General features: G+C 51.3%; 1 protein-coding gene across 2 annotated transcripts; it reads right to left on the bottom strand.

The window, feature by feature from the left end:
- Positions 1 to 282: 282 nt before the first annotated feature.
- Positions 283 to 19624, bottom strand: baz1a (bromodomain adjacent to zinc finger domain, 1A). 2 transcript variants are annotated; one of them, XM_060051351.1, is made up of 31 exons: positions 19487 to 19624; positions 19037 to 19169; positions 17224 to 17502; positions 16893 to 17060; positions 16689 to 16784; positions 16498 to 16585; positions 15934 to 16065; positions 15338 to 15532; positions 15118 to 15213; positions 14887 to 15025; positions 12668 to 12802; positions 11208 to 11303; positions 10881 to 11105; positions 10151 to 10316; positions 9280 to 9369; positions 9097 to 9140; positions 8917 to 9011; positions 8043 to 8308; positions 7663 to 7874; positions 6526 to 6635; positions 5974 to 6098; positions 5738 to 5880; positions 5529 to 5600; positions 5167 to 5246; positions 4211 to 4375; positions 3955 to 4091; positions 3571 to 3690; positions 3147 to 3271; positions 2524 to 2714; positions 2306 to 2393; positions 283 to 1686 (listed from the first exon to the last, which is right to left on the bottom strand). In XM_060051351.1, the coding sequence occupies exons 2-31, from the start codon at positions 19147 to 19149 to the stop codon at positions 1514 to 1516; spliced, it is 4164 nt and encodes a 1387-aa protein (XP_059907334.1). In that variant the 5' UTR covers positions 19150 to 19169; positions 19487 to 19624; the 3' UTR covers positions 283 to 1513. The 2 variants fall into 2 exon arrangements, with proteins under 2 accessions (XP_059907334.1, XP_059907333.1); XM_060051350.1 differs by having other exon boundaries at positions 2524 to 2717.
- Positions 19625 to 20069: the final 445 nt, after the last annotated feature.

The raw sequence follows: 20069 nt of genomic DNA on the forward strand, positions 1-20069 counted from the left end.
ATCTTCGAATTACAAAGAAGATGCATCCCTCAGTACAATCGAAGTGTTTCGTTGTAAAGGGTGCAATAATGTACGGCCCACGTGGCCTAAGGACACACACGATGATGTGCTGACCGCTGACCATATATGCTCCATCGTTGTTCTGCGGGACAGAAAAAGATTTGCTGTTCCAGCTCTGGTGGATCCTCTCTGCCCCCTGGCGGAAAACACTAGTACTGCTCACCTCAACCCCTCGGAGCAGCGGGTGGTGTGGTACTGCAGAGAAACATGTTTGAAACTGCCTTGTATGAAACCTAGATTTATTGTTTGTACAACAGTGGGATCGATTCACAGTGGAACCACAGCGACATCAGTAGGACTGGTAAACATGTAAAAAAAGAAAAAAAGAAATCTATTTATTAAAACAATGTACACAACAGAAAATTCTAGCCAACGGACGTTTTCTATAAATTCTAAGGGAGATCAAAGTATTGAACACAAAATGCAGTTGCAACCAAAACTAGAACGTCGTCATAAATAAAGCCAAAAGGATGGAATCACCGCAAAATAAATAACAGATCAGGGGCTCCTGGATGCTCATTGGCTGACGGCAGGGGATCCGCCTGGCCAATGGGAATGCGTCTTACGGAACAGAACACAGCTCCTGCCTCGTGATTGGGTTACCGTCCTACTCCAGGACGTCACAACACACCCGTTGGGTTTAGTAGTCTAGAATATAAAAATAGAACACACTGGAAGACCGGGGTTCCCTGAGCGCACCCAGACACACCTTCCGCCTCCCGTCGCCTGGGAATGATTCAAACCGGTCCGGTCCACGCGGACCACACACACGACGAGACCCCCTGTAGGGGTCCTGCACCACCGGAGGGACTGAAGTCCACTCCAGACACAAAGAACACGAGTCGAACGTCGTCTAAGAAATGGACCCGAACGGTTCAGCCCACCTGGGATTAACCATAGCCCTTGAGAGAAACTCATTCAGGAAAAACACAGGCTGACCTCTAGAGGCCGAGTTCTTAGCTACAGGTAAGGTCACAGGTAGAGCTTTAGGCTACAGGTAAAGGTAAAAGCCACAGGTAGGACTACAAGTAGAGCTTAAAGTAGAGCTACAGGTAGAACTTCAAATAGAGCTTAAAGTAGAGCTACAGCTAGAGCTACAAGTAGAGCTACAGGTAGCGCTACAAGTAGAGCTACAGCTAGAGCTACAAGTAGAGCTACAGCTAGAGCTACAAGTAGGGCTACGGGTAGAACTATAAGTAGAGCTACAGATATAGCCAAAAGCTGCAGGTAGAGTTTCAATCTACAGGTAAAGCTACAAGTAGATCTGATATCTACAGGTAGACGAACAGGTAGAGTTTAAAGCTATTAGGTAGGAACAGTGCTAGCCAGGTCTTTAGAAAGATGCTAGCAAGGTGTCTAGAACAATGCTAGCCAGGTAGATTTGCTGTGAAGCCTCTTGCTACGAAGGTCAGATGAACGGCAGCCCAGAGTTCAGAGGTCAGGTGCGTTGGGTTTACATCCTGGGGCGCTTGGGGGCGGGGTCTCGGGGCTGGGGGAGACCCAGCTTGGCGAGCTCTGCGTGGTAGAAGTTCTGCAGGCGCACGCCGGCCTTGGCCTCGTTGGTGTGGCGGGGGTTGTACTGCAGGCAGTTGGAGAACATCAGATCCACGTCCTCCATGTACTGGGCTGCAGGACACAGACAAGGATGGGTTAGGTCACTCAGGCAGTACATCAGCCCCTCTGGATCCACTACATCAGCCCCTCTGGATCCACTACATCAGCCCCTCTGGATCCCCTACATCAGCCCCTCTGGATCCCCTACATCAGCCCCTCTGGATCCACTACATCAGCCCCTCTGGATCCACTACATCGTCCCCTCTGGATCCACTACACCGTCCCCTCTGGATCCACTACACCGTCCCCTCTGGATCCACTACACCAGCCCCTCTGGATCCACTACACCAGCCCCTCTAGACGCAGTACATCGTCCCCTCTGGACGCAGTACATCGTCCCCTCTGGATCCACTACACCAGCCCCTCTGGACGCAGTACACCGTCCCCTCTGGATCCACTACACCAGCCCCTCTGGACGCAGTACACCGTCCCCTCTGGATCCACTACATCAGCCCCTCTGGATCCACTACACCAGCCCCTCTGGACGCAGTACGTCGTCCTCTGGATCCACTACACCAGCCCCTCTGGATTCACTACACCAGCCCCTCTGGATTCACTACACCAGCCCCTCTAGACGCAGTACATCGTCCTCTGGATCCACTACACCAGGCCCTCTGGACGCTGTTCTCACCGGAGGTCTTGTAGTCACAGTTGTTGACCTTTTCTCTGATGATGCTGAGGGCGATGGGCCTCTGGATGATCTCATAGTAGTCCGGAAGCTTCAGAGAACAAAAGAACATTGGATTTACAAAAGGTCAGAGTGTGTGTATCTCAGTCGCGCACAGGTGTGGCGCGTACAGGTGTGTGGCGCGTACAGGTGTGTGGCGCGTACAGGTGTGTGGCGCGTACCTGTGTCCTGGACACCAGCTTAATGAAGGGCCAGCTGTCCTCGTGTCGGACCAGCTCCACTGTAAGACGCTCGCAGGCAGACAGCTCATGGACGCCATGGTTACGGCCCGAGGAGCGACGGTTGGAGGAGGAGGAGGAGGGCGGGAGCACGGTGAGGATGGGCAGGGGGGCTTTAGGCGAAGGGGTCTTCTCTGCTGGAATAGAGAGGAGCAGGGCCTCAGACTACAGCGCCTGGCACGCCTGTTCTAGGTCACAGCTAGTCTAGTTCTAGGTCACAGCTAGTCTAGTGCTAGGTCACAGCTAGTCTAGTGCTAGGTAGCAGCTAGTATCTAGTTCTAGGTTCTAGGTAACAGCTAGTGTAGTTCTAGGTAACAGCTAGTGTCTAGTTCTAGGTAACAGCTAGTATCTAGTTCTAGGTTCTAGGTAACAGCTAGTATCTAGTTCTAGGTTCTGGGTAACAGCTAGTGTCTAGTTCTAGGTAACAGCTAGTGTCTAGTTCTAGGTTCTAGGTAACAGCTAGTGTCTAGTTCTAGGTTCTAGGTAACAGCTAGTGTCTGGTTCTAGGTTCTAGGTAACAGCTAGTGTCTGGTTCTAGGTTCTAGGTGACTGATGGAGGTGCCCACCTGCTAGGGGTCTCTTCCGGGCGTTGCTCGGCGGAGGGGTCACCCCGTTCTGGAGCTTCGGGGTCCGGCCGCTGGGTCCCGCCCCTGCCCTGGAGGAGGAGGGCGTGGCCTTTTTCCCAGAAGCCCTGGGCAGCGGGGAACAACAGCGGAGGACTGAGACCAGTGCACGGCTGGGTTCACACACACACACACACACACACGGCCTCGTCTGCTGCCTCAAGGCTTTTATTTGAATGCTGCTTTACCGTCTCTTGAAAAGGATCGGTAATCTCAACGACAAACCTGACTAACCTGGTCAAATAAGGGTTAAACATAAACCATGGTGCCAGGAAACCACGCAGCGTGTTCAATTGAAACACTGCTTTTGAAATGTAAAGTTTAATTAATTAACAGCCCTTTTGTGTAAGCCCCTCCCACGCCTTACCTGTTCGCTGACGAGCCCTTCCCCAAGGGGGCGGAGCTAGCTTTGGGCGTGGTCTGGTTGATGCTGGGCGTGGCCGGCTTGGAACGTGGAGAGATTTTGACTTTGCTACTCTTGCTGCTCCTGGAAATGAATACACACGTTGTCAGACAAACTCCGAACCTGGTCCACAAACACACACACATTTAATACACTGATGTTAGACCAACTCACACACCTGCACCACAAACACAAATTCAATACACACGCTGTCAGACAACTAACACACCTGGTCCACAAACACACATAATACACAGGTGTCAGACCAACTCACACACCTGTACCACAAACACACGCACAAATTAAAAAAAACACGTTGTCAGAAAACTTCACACAAACATTACACACTTTACGACGAGCTCCTTCTCCTCCTCCTCCTCCTCCTCCTCCTCTGATTGGCTGGAGGCGCGCTGACGGGCCGAGGAGAGGCCGGACCTCTGCTTGGGTCGACAGGACGGACAGAACCAGTCTCCTGACGGGACGGACTGGAGGAGAGAGGGGGGAGGGGTGAGGAGGTACGGCAGGATGGTCTTCAGGCAGTGTGTGTGGACCATGAGACGGGGTCTCAGAGACAGACAGACAGAGAGTGTGCGCGCGTGCGTACCTTGAGGCGGGGTCTGAGGCAGTGCATGTGGTGTCCTCGGTCACAGCCGTCACACAGCAGCATGGCGTCCGAGTCTCCCTTGCGGCGGCAGATCTTACAGCGCGTGTTGAGCAGCGACCGCGACCACATCACACTCCTCTCCAGGGTGGACAGATGGACAAACACCTGACACACACGCACTTTATCATCAAGGTTGCCATGGTTACTTGAGACAGACTAGAAGAGGTCACCATGGTTACCCGAGACGAACTAGAAGAGGTAACCATGGTTACCCCAGACGGTCTAGAAGAGGTCACCATGGTTACCCCAGACGGTCTAGAAGAGGTCACCATGGTTACCCCAGAGGGTCTAGAAGAGGTCACCATGGTTACCCCAGACGGTCTTGAAGAGGTCACCATGGTTACCCGAGACGGACTAGAAGAGGTCACCATGGTTACCCCAGACGGTCTAGAAGAGGTCACCATGGTTACCCCAGAGGGTCTAGAAGAGGTCACCATGGTTACCCCAGACGGTCTAGAAGAGGTCACCATGGTTACCCCAGACGGTCTAGAAGAGGTCACCATGGTTACCCCAGAGGGTCTAGAAGAGGTCACCATGGTTACCCCAGACGGTCTTGAAGAGGTCACCATGGTTACCCGAGACGGACTAGAAGAGGTCACCATGGTTACCCCAGACGGTCTAGAAGGGGTCACCATGGTTACCCCAGACGGTCTAGAAGAGATCACCATGGTTACCCCAGACGGTCTAGAAGAGGTCACCATGGTTACCCCAGACGGTCTAGAAGGGGTCACCATGGTTACCCCAGACGGTCTAGAAGAGATCACCATGGTTACCCCAGACGGTCTAGAAGAGGTCACCATGGTTACCCCAGACGGTCTTGAAGAGGTCACCCGAGACGGACTAGAAGAGGTTGCCATGGTCACCCGAGACGGACTAGAAGAGGTTGCCATGGTTACCTGGGACAGACTAGAGCACGCCATCAGAGACTCCCTCCAGCGCTCCAACACAGTCTTCACCAAACGACCCTCGCTGCCGTCTGGAAGACATCACATCATCAACGTTATTATATACGTCTACTTATTACACTGATGAGGATGTATAGGACACAAGTTATGAGTGATGATGGAGGGATGAGTGATGGAGGGATGAGTGATGGAGGGATGAGTGATGGAGGGATGAGTGATGGAGGGATGAGTGATGGAGGGATGAGTGATGGAGGGATGAGTGATGGAGGGATGAGTGATGATGGAGGGATGAGTGATGGAGGGATGAGTGATGGAGGGATGAGTGATGGAGGGATGAGTGATGGAGGACTCACCATCACTGGCCTGCTCTTCATCTTTCTTCTTGCTTTTCTTAATCAATTTCAGATCCTTCTTCTCTTCCTCTCCTGGGGGGGGGGGGGGGGGAATAAGAACCAGAACATAAGTTACACCGCACTTGGTTGCTACGGAAACAGCCCTGGGTCGCCACGGCCACAGCCCTGGGTCGCCACGGCCACAGCCCTGGGTCGCCACGGATACTCACCCAGCGGAGCCTTGAGGAACTTCCTCTCGATGCCCTGCTCCACTTGGACCAGCGCCAGGGCCAGGGACCGCACCGCGGGGCTCACCCCCTGGGGGGTCACGCTGCCGCTGCCCCCGCCCCCCTCCGCCCTCAGGCCCTGGAGCCTGGGGGACACAACCGGAAACACACCCTTACACTTCCTGTTGCACGACGCCCTCTACACCCTCCCCCTCTCTCTCCCCTTCTCATCTCTCTACCTGTCTCTGGCTCTGGTTGGCTGGACCTCCACCGGCTCCGCCCCTCCAGCCTCCTTCCCGTCGGAGCTCAGCAGCTCGTAGCGCCCCTTCTCCAGCACGCTCCTCCAGGCCGTGCGCTCCTTCACCTGGAGCCGGAGGACACAGAGAGCCTTTGATTGTGCTGTTCCATGGCTGACAGAGTGTGTACCTCCAGGTATCGGCGCGCCCTGGTAGACACTGTGTCTCTCTGTGGTGTGTGCGTGCGTGCGTGAATGAATGCGTGTGCCCGTGTGAATGAATGTGTATGTGAATTTGAGAGAGTGAGAGTGACTGAGAATGTGAGTGAGTGAATTTCAGTGAGTGAGTGCGAATGAGTGAGAATGTGTGTGCACGTGAACATGTGTGAGTGTGAATATGTGCGTGTTTGAATATGTGTGCGTGTGTGAATATGTGTGCGTGTGTGAATGTGTGCGTGTGTGAATGTGTGCGTACCTTCAGGTATCCCAGAGTGCCCTGGTAGATCCTGTGTCTGTCTGTGTGTGTGTACGTGTGTGCGTGCGTGTGTGTGTGTACCTTCAGGTATCCCAGAGTGCCCTGGTAGATCCTGTCCTCTATGTCCAGCAGCAGGTCTCTGAGCCGCGTCTCCAGGTAGCTCTCAGCAGGGGGCAGCAGCGCGCCGTCACCTGAACATAGCATGAAGCACATTAGCCTGAAGCCCACTAGCATGAGGCCCGTCAGCATGAAGGCCGTCAGCATGAAGGCCCGTCAGCATGAAGGCCCGTCAGCATGAAGGCCCGTCAGCATGAAGGCCCGTCAGCATGAGGCCCGTCAGCATGAGGCCCGTCAGCATGAAGCCCGTCAGCATGAGGCCCGTCAGCATGAGGCCCGTCAGCATGAAGCCCGTCAGCATGAGGCCCGTCAGCATGAGGCCCGTCAGCATGAGGCCCGTCAGCATGAGGCCCGTCAGCATGAGGCCCGTCAGCATGAGGCCCGTCAGCATGAGGCCCGTCAGCATGAGGCCCGTCAGCATGAGGCCCGTCAGCATGAGGCCCGTCAGCATGAGGCCCGTCAGCATGAAGGCCGTCAGCATGAGGCCCGTCAGCATGAGGCCCGTCAGCATGAGGCCCGTCAGCATGAGGCCCGTCAGCATGAGGCCCGTCAGCATGAGGCCCGTCAGCATGAGGCCCGTCAGCATGAGGCCCGTCAGCATGAAGCCCGTCAGCATGAAGCCCGTTAGCATGAAGCCCGTTAGCATGAAGCCCGTTAGCATGAAGCCCGTCAGCATGAAGCCCGTCAGCATGAAGTCCGTCAGCATGAAGTCCGTCAGCATGAAGCCCGTCAGCATGAAGTCCGTTAGCATGAAGCCCGTTAGCATGAAGCCCGTTAGCATGAAGCCCGTTAGCATGAAGCCCGTTAGCATGAAGCCCGTTAGCATGAAGCACGTTAGCATGAAGCACGTTAGCATGAAGCCCGTTAGCATGAAGCCCGTTAGCATGAAGCCCGTTAGCATGAAGCACATTAGATGCACGTGATGTGAAAACACTAAACGCACCAACGTGCGTCATCTACACTCAAGCAGGTTAGCATGTAGCCCATTGAGCATGAGCATGCAACCCGCTGCGTGGGACAGGTTAGCATGTTAGCACCCGGCAGCAGCAGCAGCAGCACAGCACCACCAGCGAGACTGTGGTAGGCTGTGGTTGGCCGTACCTTGGCGGGCCAGGACGGCGGCGGCGGCGTTGCCGTCCAGCAGCACCTGGAGCCGGTCCCTCTCCTGCAGCAGGGCGTCCCTCAGGCCGCCCTCCCGCTGGCCCCGCGGGTTCAGGGCCTCCAGCAGCACCTCCACCTCCTCCATGGAGCTGTAGTAGGCCCACTGGTTGGGCCGCGTGACCGGGGGCCCGCTGGCGTGGGCGGGGCCCGGCCTGTCAGGGAACGGACGGGGATGAGGGGTCAGTAATGCACCAGGCCCGCCAGGTTACCGATGGTAACCAGGTGTCACTGATGTAGTAGGCCCGCCAGGTTACCGATGGTAACGCAGTCTTTCAGATCCATCACGGCTTTGCCGGCCTCCTGCTGCCTCAGGGACCTACCGCTCAGCTTGCTCTTCGCCATCTGCCCCCTGTCCCTCCTCCTCCTCCTCGTCCTCCTCATCTTCATCCTCCTCCTCCTCTTCCTCCTCCTCCGCTGCAGGCCGAGGGAGCAGCATGTCCTCTGTCAGGGCGAAGCCGTCCTCCTCTACGAACAGGGCGGGCGTGGAGGGCAGCAGCCAGTAGCGGCGGTAGAGCCGGTCTCTGCCCAGCGGCACCATGGACGTCCGGTGGGCCGCCTTCTGGATGCACTCCTGGAGCTCACGGACCTAGCAACAACACACTGTACTGTTACCTAGCAACCACACAATGTTCTGTTACCTAGCAACCACATACTGTAGTTACCTAGCCACCACACACGCGTACCGTTACCTAGCAACCACACAATGTTCTGTTACCTAGCAACCACACAATGTTGTTACCTAGCAACCGCACACACACACAGTACTGTTACCTAGCAACCGCACACACACACACCGTACTGTTACCTAGCAACCACACAATGTTCGGTTACCTAGCAACCACATACTCTACAGTTACCTAGCCACCACACACACCGTACAGTTACCTAGCAACCACACACCGTAAAGTTACCTAGCAACCACATACTGTAAAGTTACCTAGCCACCACACACACACACACACACACCGTACAGTTACCTAGCAACCACACACCGTAAAGTTAGCTAGCAACCACATACTGTACAGTTACCTAGCAACAATTCACTTTTCAGGTACCTAGCAACACACTGCAGTTACCTAGCAGCACACTGCAAAGTCACCTAGCAACACAAGTTACAGGTGAGCTAGAAACACGCAGTGCAGCTTGGGTGGTAGATGAGACACTGAGGAGAAGAGAGTCCTGACAGACACCCACCATGTTCTGCTCCTCCTCCAGCTTCTCCGCCGAGAGAGGAGAAACGTAGGCGCCCAGCTCGGTCTGCTGCAGCCTCTCCTTCTGGTTCAGTTGGGCTGGAGTCAAAACAGATCAACGTCAATGACAGCTTCTTGGGGTGGAGGAGGTTCCACATCTCTGATGGTCTTTTTGACAAAGTACCTTTCATCTTCTTGGAGTTTGCCTCTTCATCCTCAACAGTGATGCTGGAGAACAAAGTTGTAGAGAGGGAAGTTTAGAGAGCAAGAGGAGAACGCTGTAGTGACCTTCTGAGGCCTGTTTCTGTTGAAGAAGACTGCCGTTGTTAAAGGCCTTAACATGAGGTTAGAGAGTACTGGACGTTACCCGCTCCTCTCCTCCTCTCTGATCCGCTCCTCCTTCTCCTTCAGGCGCTGCTCCTGCTCCCTCAGCTTCTCCTCCTTCCGCTGGCGAACCCTGGAGGCACAAACACAATCCGATTGGTCAACAGGAACACATTCTGATGGGCCGACAGGATCACATTCTGATTGGTCGACACCTGTTTAGCATGTTAATATGCATGTGCTGTGCATGTTAATAAAAGGTAATTCATGTGCATGTGATGTGAGTTCGGTATTACTTATTACTGTGTGTGCGTTGTGTGTACCTGAAGGTGGCCTCCTCGCGCTCCCTGCGGTGTGTGTGTGTGTTTGTTGCGTTGCGTTGTGTGTGCGTTGTGTGTACCTGAAGGTGGCCTCCTCGCGCTCCCTGCGGGGTGTGTGTGTGTGTGTGTGTGTGTGTGTGTGTGTGTGTGTGTGTGTGTGTGTGTGTGTGTGTGTGTGTGTTGCGTTGTTGTGTGTGCGTCGTCGTTGTGTGTGCCTGAAGGCGGCCTCCTCCCGCTCCCCGCGGTGTGTGCGTGTGTTGCGTTGCGTTGTGTGTGCGTTGTGTGTACCTGAAGGCGGCCTCCTCCCGCTCCCCGCGGTGTGTGCGTGTGTTGCGTTGCGTTGTGTGTGCGTTGTGTGTACCTGAAGGCGGCCTCCTCCCGCTCCCCGCGGTGCGTGCGTGTGTGTGTGTGTGTTGCGTTGCGTTGTGTGTGCGTTGTGTGTACCTGAAGGCGGCCTCCTCCCGCTCCCCGCGGTGTGTGCGTGTGTGTTGCGTTGCGTTGTGTGTGCGTTGTGTGTACCTGAAGGCGGCCTCCTCCCGCTCCCCGCGGTGTGTGCGTGTGTGTTGCGTTGCGTTGTGTGTGCGTTGTGTGTACCTGAAGGCGGCCTCCTCCCGCTCCCTGCGGTGCTGCTCCGCCCTGATCTCTCTGAGCTCCTGCCGGGCCGCCCTCTGCTCCTCGGCGCTGTCCTCTATCAGCACGCGGGTCGACACCAGCGTTAGCAGCTTCCCACACAGCGCCTGCAGCACACACAGCTTCTCCCCTGCATAAACACAAACACACACACGTTATACACACAGCTTCTCCCCTGCATAGACACAAACACACACACACGTTATACACACAGCTTCTCCCCTGCATAGACACAAACACGTTATACACACAGCTTCTCCCCTGCATAGACACGCATGGAGGGACACACACACACACACACGTTATACAAACAGCATCTCCCCTGCATAGACACGCATGGAGAGACACACACACACACCCACGTTATACACATAGCTCCAGGGCCAGAGGCCCCAGGGCCAGCGGCTCCAGGGCCAGCGGCTCCAGGGCCAGAGGCTCCAGGGCCAGAGGCTCCAGGGCCAGAGGCCCCAGGGCCAGAGGCTCCAGGGCCAGAGGCTCCAGGGCCAGAGGCTCCAGGGCCAGAGGCTCCAGAGGCTCCAGGGCCAGAGGCTCCAGAGGCTCCAGGGCCAGAGGCTCCAGGGCCAGAGGCTCCAGAGGCTCCAGGGCCAGAGGCTCCAGGGCCAGAGGCTCCAGAGGCTCCAGGGCCAGAGGCTCCAGGGCCAGAGGCTCCAGAGCGCTGAGCTCGAGGACTGACCTGGCGTCAGGTCGTAGACCGCGGTGGAGGACAGCTTCTTCACCAGCGCCGGGTGGGCCAGCCGGAACTCCACACACGGATCGTCCGTCGACAGGAAGCCCCCCTGCTTCTGGTAGCGGAACTTGGCGTTGCCGTGGTTACAGTCGGCCCCCGAGGCCAGGATGTGAAGACGCAGGATCTCAGAGAGGGTGCAGCTGTCCAGGTCCAGCTGTTTCAGACTGCAGCCTACACACACACACACACACACACACACACACAGTAGAGTGAGTGAGTGAGTGAGACAATGAGTGAGTGAGTGAGACAGTGAGTGAGTGAGTGATGCGTTACCCTGGTGCAGCTGTGGCCAGGCAGCAGCCAATAAGGCGACAGCACTGATGGCGGAGTGGGTGTGGTCAGCATCGTCGTCTAGGACCTCGGACAGCTCTACACAGAACAAAACACACAATATATCCGTTACTAATCACACTACATTAATGGTAACAGACACAAAGAGGTATTGCTATGTAGTATTAATGGCTATATGAGGGGGGGGGGGTACACTCTTACAGGTGGAACATGTATGCTTGTTTTCATGCAGACCGTTGCCCTGCAGCCTGAACCAAACGCAGAGTGGATGAGGTTTAGATTATTTTATACTTTTGTATAATATTGACATTTATATCATAATCGAGGAGGCAGGCATGTGTTGCTTGGGCGTCCGCCTAAGCTGTAACGTGCTGCGGGAAACCCTGGTATGAATGTTAATATATGAATATAGTATTACTGTTGATATATGAATATAGTATCAATGGTAATGTATGAATATAGTATTACTGTTAATGTATGAATATAGTATTACTGTTAATATATGAATATAGTATTAATGTTAATATAGTATTACTATTAATATAGTATTAAAGGTAATATATGAATATAGTATTCGTGTTAATATATAACATAGTATTAATGGTAATATAGTACTAATGTTAATATGGTATTAGTGTTAATATAGTATTAAGGGTGATATATAATATAGTACTAATGTTAATATAGTATTAAGGGTGATATATAATATAGTACTAATGTTAATATAGTATGAAGGGTGATATATAATATAGTACTAATGTTAATATAGTATGAAGGGTGATATATAATATAGTACTAATGTTAATATAGTATGAAGGGTGATATATAATATAGTACTAATGTTAATATAGTATTAAGGGTGATATATAATATAGTACTAATGTTAATATAGTATGAAGGGTGATATATAATATAGTACTAATGTTAATATAGTATGAAGGGTGATATATAATATAGTACTAATGTTAATATAGTATGAAGGGTGATATATAATATAGTACTAATGTTAATATAGTATGAAGGGTGATATATAATATAGTACTAATGTTAATATAGTATGAAGGGTGATATATAATATAGTACTAATGTTAATATAGTATGAAGGGTGATATATAATATAGTACTAATGTTAATATAGTATGAAGGGTGATATATAATATAGTACTAATGTTAATATAGTATGAAGGGTGATATATGAACATAGTACTAATGTTAATATAGTATGAAGGGTGATATATGAACATAGTACTAATGTTAATATAGTATGAAGGGTGATATATGAACATAGTACTAATGTTAATATAGTATGAAGGGTGATATATGAACATAGTACTAATGTTAATATAGTATGAAGGGTGATATATGAACATAGTACTAATGTTAATATAGTATGAAGGGTGATATATAATACAGTAATGTAACATTATGTCCACGTGTCTGACCGTCGGCCCGCTGCTCCTTGGCCGCCTCCTCGCCCTCCTCCGACAGCGCCTGCAGGATGGCCGACAGGAAGAAGAAGAGCAGCTCACAGAGCGGGCCCTCGGGGTCCCGGCCCACCAGGGCCTCCTCCAGGACCTCTGCACAGAACCACGGCCAGCGTTAGAACCACACGCACACACAACCACGGCCAGCGTTAGAACCACACACACACACACACACACAGACAGAACCAGGGCCAGCGTTAGAACCACACGCACACACACACACAACCACGGCCAGCGTTAGAACCACACACACACACACACACACACACACACACACAGAACCACGGCCAGCGTTAGAACCACACGCACACACACACACAACCACGGCCAGCGTTAGAACCACACACACACACACACACACACACACACACACACAGACAGAACCACGGCCAGCGTTAGAACCACACACACACACACACAGACAGACCCACGGCCAGCGTTAGAACCACACACACACACACACACACAGACAGAACCACGGCCAGCGTTAGAACCACACACACACACACACACAGACAGAACCACGGCCAGCGTTAGAACCACACACACACAGACAGAACCACGGCCAGCGTTAGAACCACACACACACACACAGACAGAACCACGGCCAGCGTTAGAAACACACACACACACACACACAGACAGAACCACGGCCAGCGTTAGAAACACACACACGCACACCGTGTTTCCTGTTCTAGACCAGTGGTTCTCAATCATTTTTCTTTCATTCCCCCCCTAGGAGAGACATTTTATCACGCCCTCCCTGAATTGAAATAGCCTACTATTGAGAACCTGCTAATATTTATTTATTTAGATTAATAAAATTAACGGAGATAACATCTGCAACAACTTAAAACTATTTCCAACTTCAGTTTATTAACTCAATTTGTAACATTTAAACAAGACTGCTAAGTCTGTGTGAATCTCAAAACAGAGAAACAAGAGCAAATGATTCACAGGGGTTTGCATTTAATTATAATATTTTTAAAAAGTAAACATTGGTCACTAGTCAGCTTCATCAGCTTATTCCCTTTCAAAAAAATCATATATGTTCATCTTTCAAGCATGAATAAAGACACCAAGTCCCTCTGTCATGACTTTGTAAGATCAAAATTCTTGTTAAACTTCTGACCCTTGGTCTTATGTTTATTTAAAATAAAATAAGTAACCTATTAAAATAAATAAATAAATACATAAGACACCAAGTCCCCTCTGCCTCTTTGACAGACAAAACAGCAGAAACTATGTTAGGTGCGCTTGAGCTGCGACCTGCCGAGTAACAGGAGACGCCCACCCACCAATCCAAGGTTAGAGATTCCTGAAGGAAGGTTGCGCTCGATTTCACTAGCCCATTTGAGCCTGTTCATTACACAGCATCCATCCTCTCATTGCTTGTGTAAAAAAAACCGGTAGAATATTAGATTTGAGGACGAAACGATAGGGTGGGCTAAGGCAAGTTTTGGGGCTCTAGAGTCAATAACGCTATTGAAATTTTACCATTGTGGTCGTTTTCAGTTTTGCACTTTGCAGACGGCCCCTAAGCTCGCGGATGAAAGTCGACTGCTCGTAGAAGCCAAGCAGTTCACCGTTCGCCAAAGACGGCTCGTTTGGATGAAAACAATGTTGTAGCTGGTTCTCTGGGTTACTACACTCAATTGTGTCGCAACGATGTTTCACTGATCTATTGAACCGCAAACTCTGAATCTGCGGAAGTTCCTCCGTTAATATGAAGCTCTCCTCTTCTCTAGTTAAAAAAAAGAAATTCAGCAGCGGCGGTCATATTTCAGCAGCGGCATACCGCCGCAGAGTGGGTCGTATTCAGGTGCATAGGGGAAACATTACACACACACACACACACACACACACACACACACAGAACCACAGCCAGCGTTAGAACCACACACACAGAACAACGGCCAGCGTTAGAACCACACACACACACACACACAGAACCACGGCCAGCGTTAGAACCACACACACACAGAACCACAAACACACACACACACACACACACACACACAGAGCCACGGCCAGCGTTAGAACCACACACACACACACAGAATCACCGTTAGAACCACACACACACACACAGAACCACGGCCAGCGTTAGAACCACACAGACACAGAACCACAGCCACCGTTAGATCCACACACACACACACACACACACAGCTGACCCAGTGAGACTCCATCGGGGAACTCGTCCTGCAGGTCGAACAGATCCCCAAACACCCTGAGGAACTCCACCACCATCAGGGCCTCTCCGAACACCACGGCCGGGAGACGGCTCTGGACCGGCACCGGGCTGGGCAGCTCCTACACACCGCGGGAGGAGGAGCAGTCGAGGTCAGGAGTTACAGGAAGGAGACGCGAGAGAAGCCGTGGCCAGGAGGAGACGGAGGCGTTACCTTGAGGTCTTCAAGCTCCATGTCCTCTCGAGGTTTGTTCCACAGCTTCTGGCGTTCTGCGTAGCGCTTCCTCTCCTCCTTCAGCTTCTCCCTCTCCTGCCACACAGAGTAAGGAGCGGGTTGAGACGGAGACCAGAGTGGGTCGTATTCAGGTGCATAAGGAGACCAGAGTGGGTCGTATTCAGGGGCATAAGGAGATATTCATGAGCCAGGCACTCACCCTCTCCTTCTCCACTTTCATTCGCTCCTTTTCATCCCTTCGCCGCTGCTTCTCCTCCTCAATCCTCTCCCTCATCTCCTCCCTCTCTCTCCTCCTGGCCTCCTGCAGCTCCTGGTCCTTCTTCAGTCTGCTCTGCTCCTGCATGGCCGCCATCATCTCCTCCTTCTGCTGCTCCAGTCTCCTCTTCTCCGTCATCTGCAGGAGGAGATCATTAGCGTTATTATCAATAATCCTCCTGATCAATCCTTCTCCTGATCAGAACCTCCTCCTCAAACACACTAGTGGGAGCGACTGCTAATATTTTAGTATACTTTATCATTACATTTCTCCATCATCATTGTAGGTGACACTCAAATATGATCCAGTGATTTTCTGTCAGCCAATCAGCACATAGCAGCTGTAGGGGCCCGCCCAGCAGCACGTAGCCGCTGTAGGGGCCAGCCAATCAGCATGTAGCAGCTGCAGGGGCCAGCCAATCAGCACGTAGCTGCTGTAGGGGCCAGCCAATCAGCATGTAGCAGCTGTATTGCCCAGCCAATCAGAGGGTAGCAGCTGTAGGGCCCAGCCAACCAGAACAGAGCTTCTGAAACACTCACCCTGCCAGGCGAGCCGATTCCGTGGAGCGAGCCTCTGCCTTTGGGCGGTGGGCTGAACGGGAAGTTTGGCTCGTCGGGAAAGAACTGGGAGAAGGTCTGGTCGGCCAGAGTGTACTTCAGTACGGTGGAGGGCTGGGGCAGAGAACAGAGGTCAGTCTACTGAATTTAGGCTGTGAAGGGTCAGAGGTCAGACTACACTGGGCTACAGCTGTAAGGCTGTAGGAGGTCAGAGGTCAATCTACACAGGGCTACTGAATTGAGGCGGTGAAGGGTCAGGTCAGTCTACACTGGGCTACTGCATTGAGGAGGTCTGGGTTAGTGTCACATGCGGATGGTGTGACTTTATGTTCATAACAAGCTGCATTATCCATTGCCGTTGTGCCATCTGCTGACTGAAGTCAGGAACACTTTGAGTGTTTGGCAGAGGCTCTGCCGATCGCAGATCGCAACGAAAAACCTTTTCATTTATGAAATCAATAAACTTAAATAAAACGCCCGGACCAATCGGTGTCGTGCCGTGGCTAGCTCCGCCCCTGAGAGGGGAGCAGAGAGACGATTGGCTACCTTCAGCGTGATGGATCCGTACTGCGGCTCACAGTGCTGCTTGAACAGCAGCTTCAGCCTCTCCCGGGACAGCGTGTTCTTCTTCCGGCTGAAAGGGTCACACGGACACACACACACGCGTCACGTTTATTCCCATGACGAGCACTACACACGGTACAGCTCTGAATGCTGATTGGACGAGAGCGGGTCACCTGATCTGGTTGGACTTCACCACCGACTGCTGGCCGTCCGCCTTCACTCTCCGTACAGAGTAGCAGAACATGGACGCGGGGAGAGGACTCGTCTTACTGCACACACACACACAGACACACACGCACAGTTAATACAATAAATCTGTTTATGTGTGTGTATGTGTCTGAATATCCTATTATACGAGTGAGAGACATTGATCTGACCTTTGACCCAACGGGGCGCTCATCGGTCCACTATGGTCGTTGGGGTCGTCTTCATTGTCGCTGATGATAATGGTGTCGCCCCCTGCTGGCTTGGAGTGGCCGTTCAGAGCCGCGGACCCCTTCCCATTGGAGTGGGGGGGCAACACCTCCAGCACCTCGCACACATGTCTGGGACACGAACACACACACTTGGGGTTAGTCGTCTTCTTTCATTTAAGCTTGGGCACAGTTTATAAAATTATTAGTAAAGGGCCCATCGTTACAGGACCCAGTTGCTAGGGAACCGTAGCTAGGGCGCCCTGGCTAGACCCCCCCGTTGCTAGGCGAGTACCTGAGTCCAGAGCGCTCCATGACGTCCACCATCTCCCCGGGGAAGAAGCGCTCTTTGACGAAGCCGTAGACGTCGTCACACAGCTCGGCCAGCCTGCAGCGGCGGCTGGCCGCCACCAGGTGGAGCAGGGGGAGGAGCAGGGCCGGGGAGAAGCTCTGCAAGCTCTGGCGGGCCCTCCTCTCGCTCTCCAGGGCTTCCAGGTATGTGAGGCTGGCTTTGCCAGTGAGCGCACAGCTCCACACCAGGCTGTTACACAGGATGGTCCTCTCAAAGAACTCACTGCGAGAGCGAGAGAAAACGACACAGCAGACAGTTATTTCAGCACCATGTTAACGTTAGGAGTTGGTTAAGTTTAGGTATTTCGTTAAAGGTTGTCAAGTTGAGATATCAGATTAGAGATGGATAGGTTTAGGCATCAGGATCTAGATGGTTATATTTAGGTAATTTGTAAGAGATTGAGAAGTTTGGGTGTTCCGTAACATAGGAGGGAACTACCTTGTACTTGGACAGTGTTACTATTGAGGTCAACTGTCCAGGAATATGCTTCTTCAAATCGGTAGAATATCAACAATATATATATACACACACTTATCAATATCAATCCAACTTCTCTGTATAGCCCTGCTTGACGTACTGCTTTAAAAGTAGGCGTTCTGAGATGGTCAAATATAGTTATGTTAGAGATGGTTAGAGTTGATATTAGGGTTATTTCAGGTAAGGGGGTCAAGTTCAGGCATTACGCAAGAGATGGTAAGTTTTGGCATAGGTTTAGAGATAGTTACGAGTTGGTATTATGGTAGAGGTAGTTGAGTTAAGAGATGACGATAGAGGTGGTCAAGTTCAGGCATTACGTAAGAGATGGTAAGTTTTGGCATAGGTTTAGAGATGGTTAGTTTAAGTGTTAGGTTGGTTCAAGTGTTAGTTTAGAGATGGTTAGTTGAGTTACTAGGAGGGGAGTACAGTACAATACTGGCTGTGGTGTGCAAATCCACACCACATTTAAACCGACTAGCAGACCGTCTTAATTTCGTTGGGGAAGTAGAAACCATAAAGTTAATGGTAGAGCTAAGCTACTAGCAGAAAACCATGTCACTTGTTGTCAGATTTAAGCTACTGATAGAAACCATGTCACTTGTTGTCAGAGCTAAGCTACTGGTAGAAACCATGTCACTTGTTGTCAGAGATAAGATACTGGTAGAAACCATGTCATGTTATTGGGAGAGCTAAGCTATCAGTAGAAAACAATGTCAGTTTTCGTCAGAGATAAGCTACTGGTAGCAACCATGTCATGTTATGGGAGAGCTAAGCTATTAGCAGGCCTGTCGCTAGTAGTTCAAGTCGACATGGGTTAGCTGCCGGCTAACCTTCTTAGCTCCACCTGCCAAAACATTAAAGTTGAAAATGAAACCGCGGTCCAACTTTTTAATGACGTTGCGACAGTTCCAGGATAATGGTTATGCACATACAATAAACTAATCTTACACATCATTATCGTCCATCTAAAAACAGCTTTTCCTATTGTTTGTGACACTGAAACCCTGGCCCCAGCTGGACCTGTACCCTGGACCCTCTGCCTCCCCGCCTGAAACCACCCGCTCATCCTCCGGGGTCTCCCGCCTGGGACAACCCGCTCATCCTTAGGGGTCTCCCGCCTGGGACAAGCCACTCATCCCCCGGTTACTCCTCGTGGTTATGAACAGTTCACAAGATAGTCTAATCTCAACTCTCAAGTCCTGGAGACTTGGCAGAGGAAGACCCACACGGTTCTAAACATCATCAACATCTAGAATAGGGGTGCTGTGTCCAGACTCACTCGTAGGTCCGGAAGACTTCGTGGGTGATCTTGCAGAGGAAGACCTCCTCCTCGGCTCTGAGGCCGGGCGGCGGCGGCTGCCTCCTGAAGGGCTTCCTGTGGAGCAGCGGCATCTCCGGGCTCAGGGCTCAGCCTGCCGGGCACAAGAGGAACCAAACTTTCAACCGGTGTTCGCTAAACGGGTCGTATGGCGGAGATTATCCGACCTACTCGTCGAGGTAACCCACAGCTCGACCAGGCGACTCGTCCGCGGTTAAACCGGAGCGAAGTTTCGAGAGTAAGCGAAGCCTTTGTTAGTGACACGCCGCCTCCTAACGACTATAACCCGCTCCATGTGCCCGGACCCCCCCCTCCAACCGGCCCACACCACAATATTTAATCAATCAATACACATTTTGACCGTGACAGACAGTGAATACGCCTCAAAGAGACGTTTGGAGGTCAGTTTACCAGTTTATGAAGAAGAGATTATCCGTTGCCTTGTGTCCCAAGAGCGGCTAGACTGGCGCGTTGTTGACGACAACTTTTCATCCGCTCTACTTCACTGATGGCGCGTTCGCGTACAGCTCGAAGCCTGGGAATTTGTATACTCCTCAGGAGAATACAATTACAGTAGTAGCCTATGCACTGTCTACTATGGTGCTCTCTAAACATGACACATTTCCTGTGTAAATATTATTTTTAATCTGGTCTAGTCCTAGGCTATATGAAGGGACAGATTATGAATATTATAGATTCAATTTCGTGAGATTATTTGCATTAGAGATTGAATGAAGTTTGTGTGATTATTTGTATGTATTAACATAAGATAATATTAAGCATGGAAAAGTATAGATAATATAGTTTATGAACATCAAAGACATTTTTAGGATGAGTTTATTTTTGGAAAATAAAAGTCTTGTCACACCTAACCCAGTCAATTACTTGTTTCTTCGAGCAATACAAAAGACCAAACTGTTAAATCTCACAGGCAATGTAATGGTAAAAGAAATGTAACTTTGTGGTAATGTTTATGGTTACCATCACCGTACAG

The sequence above is a fragment of the Gadus macrocephalus genome, chromosome 5 (genome assembly GCF_031168955.1).
Source record: "Gadus macrocephalus chromosome 5, ASM3116895v1".
NCBI classification, from domain to species: Eukaryota; Metazoa; Chordata; class Actinopteri; order Gadiformes; family Gadidae; genus Gadus; species Gadus macrocephalus.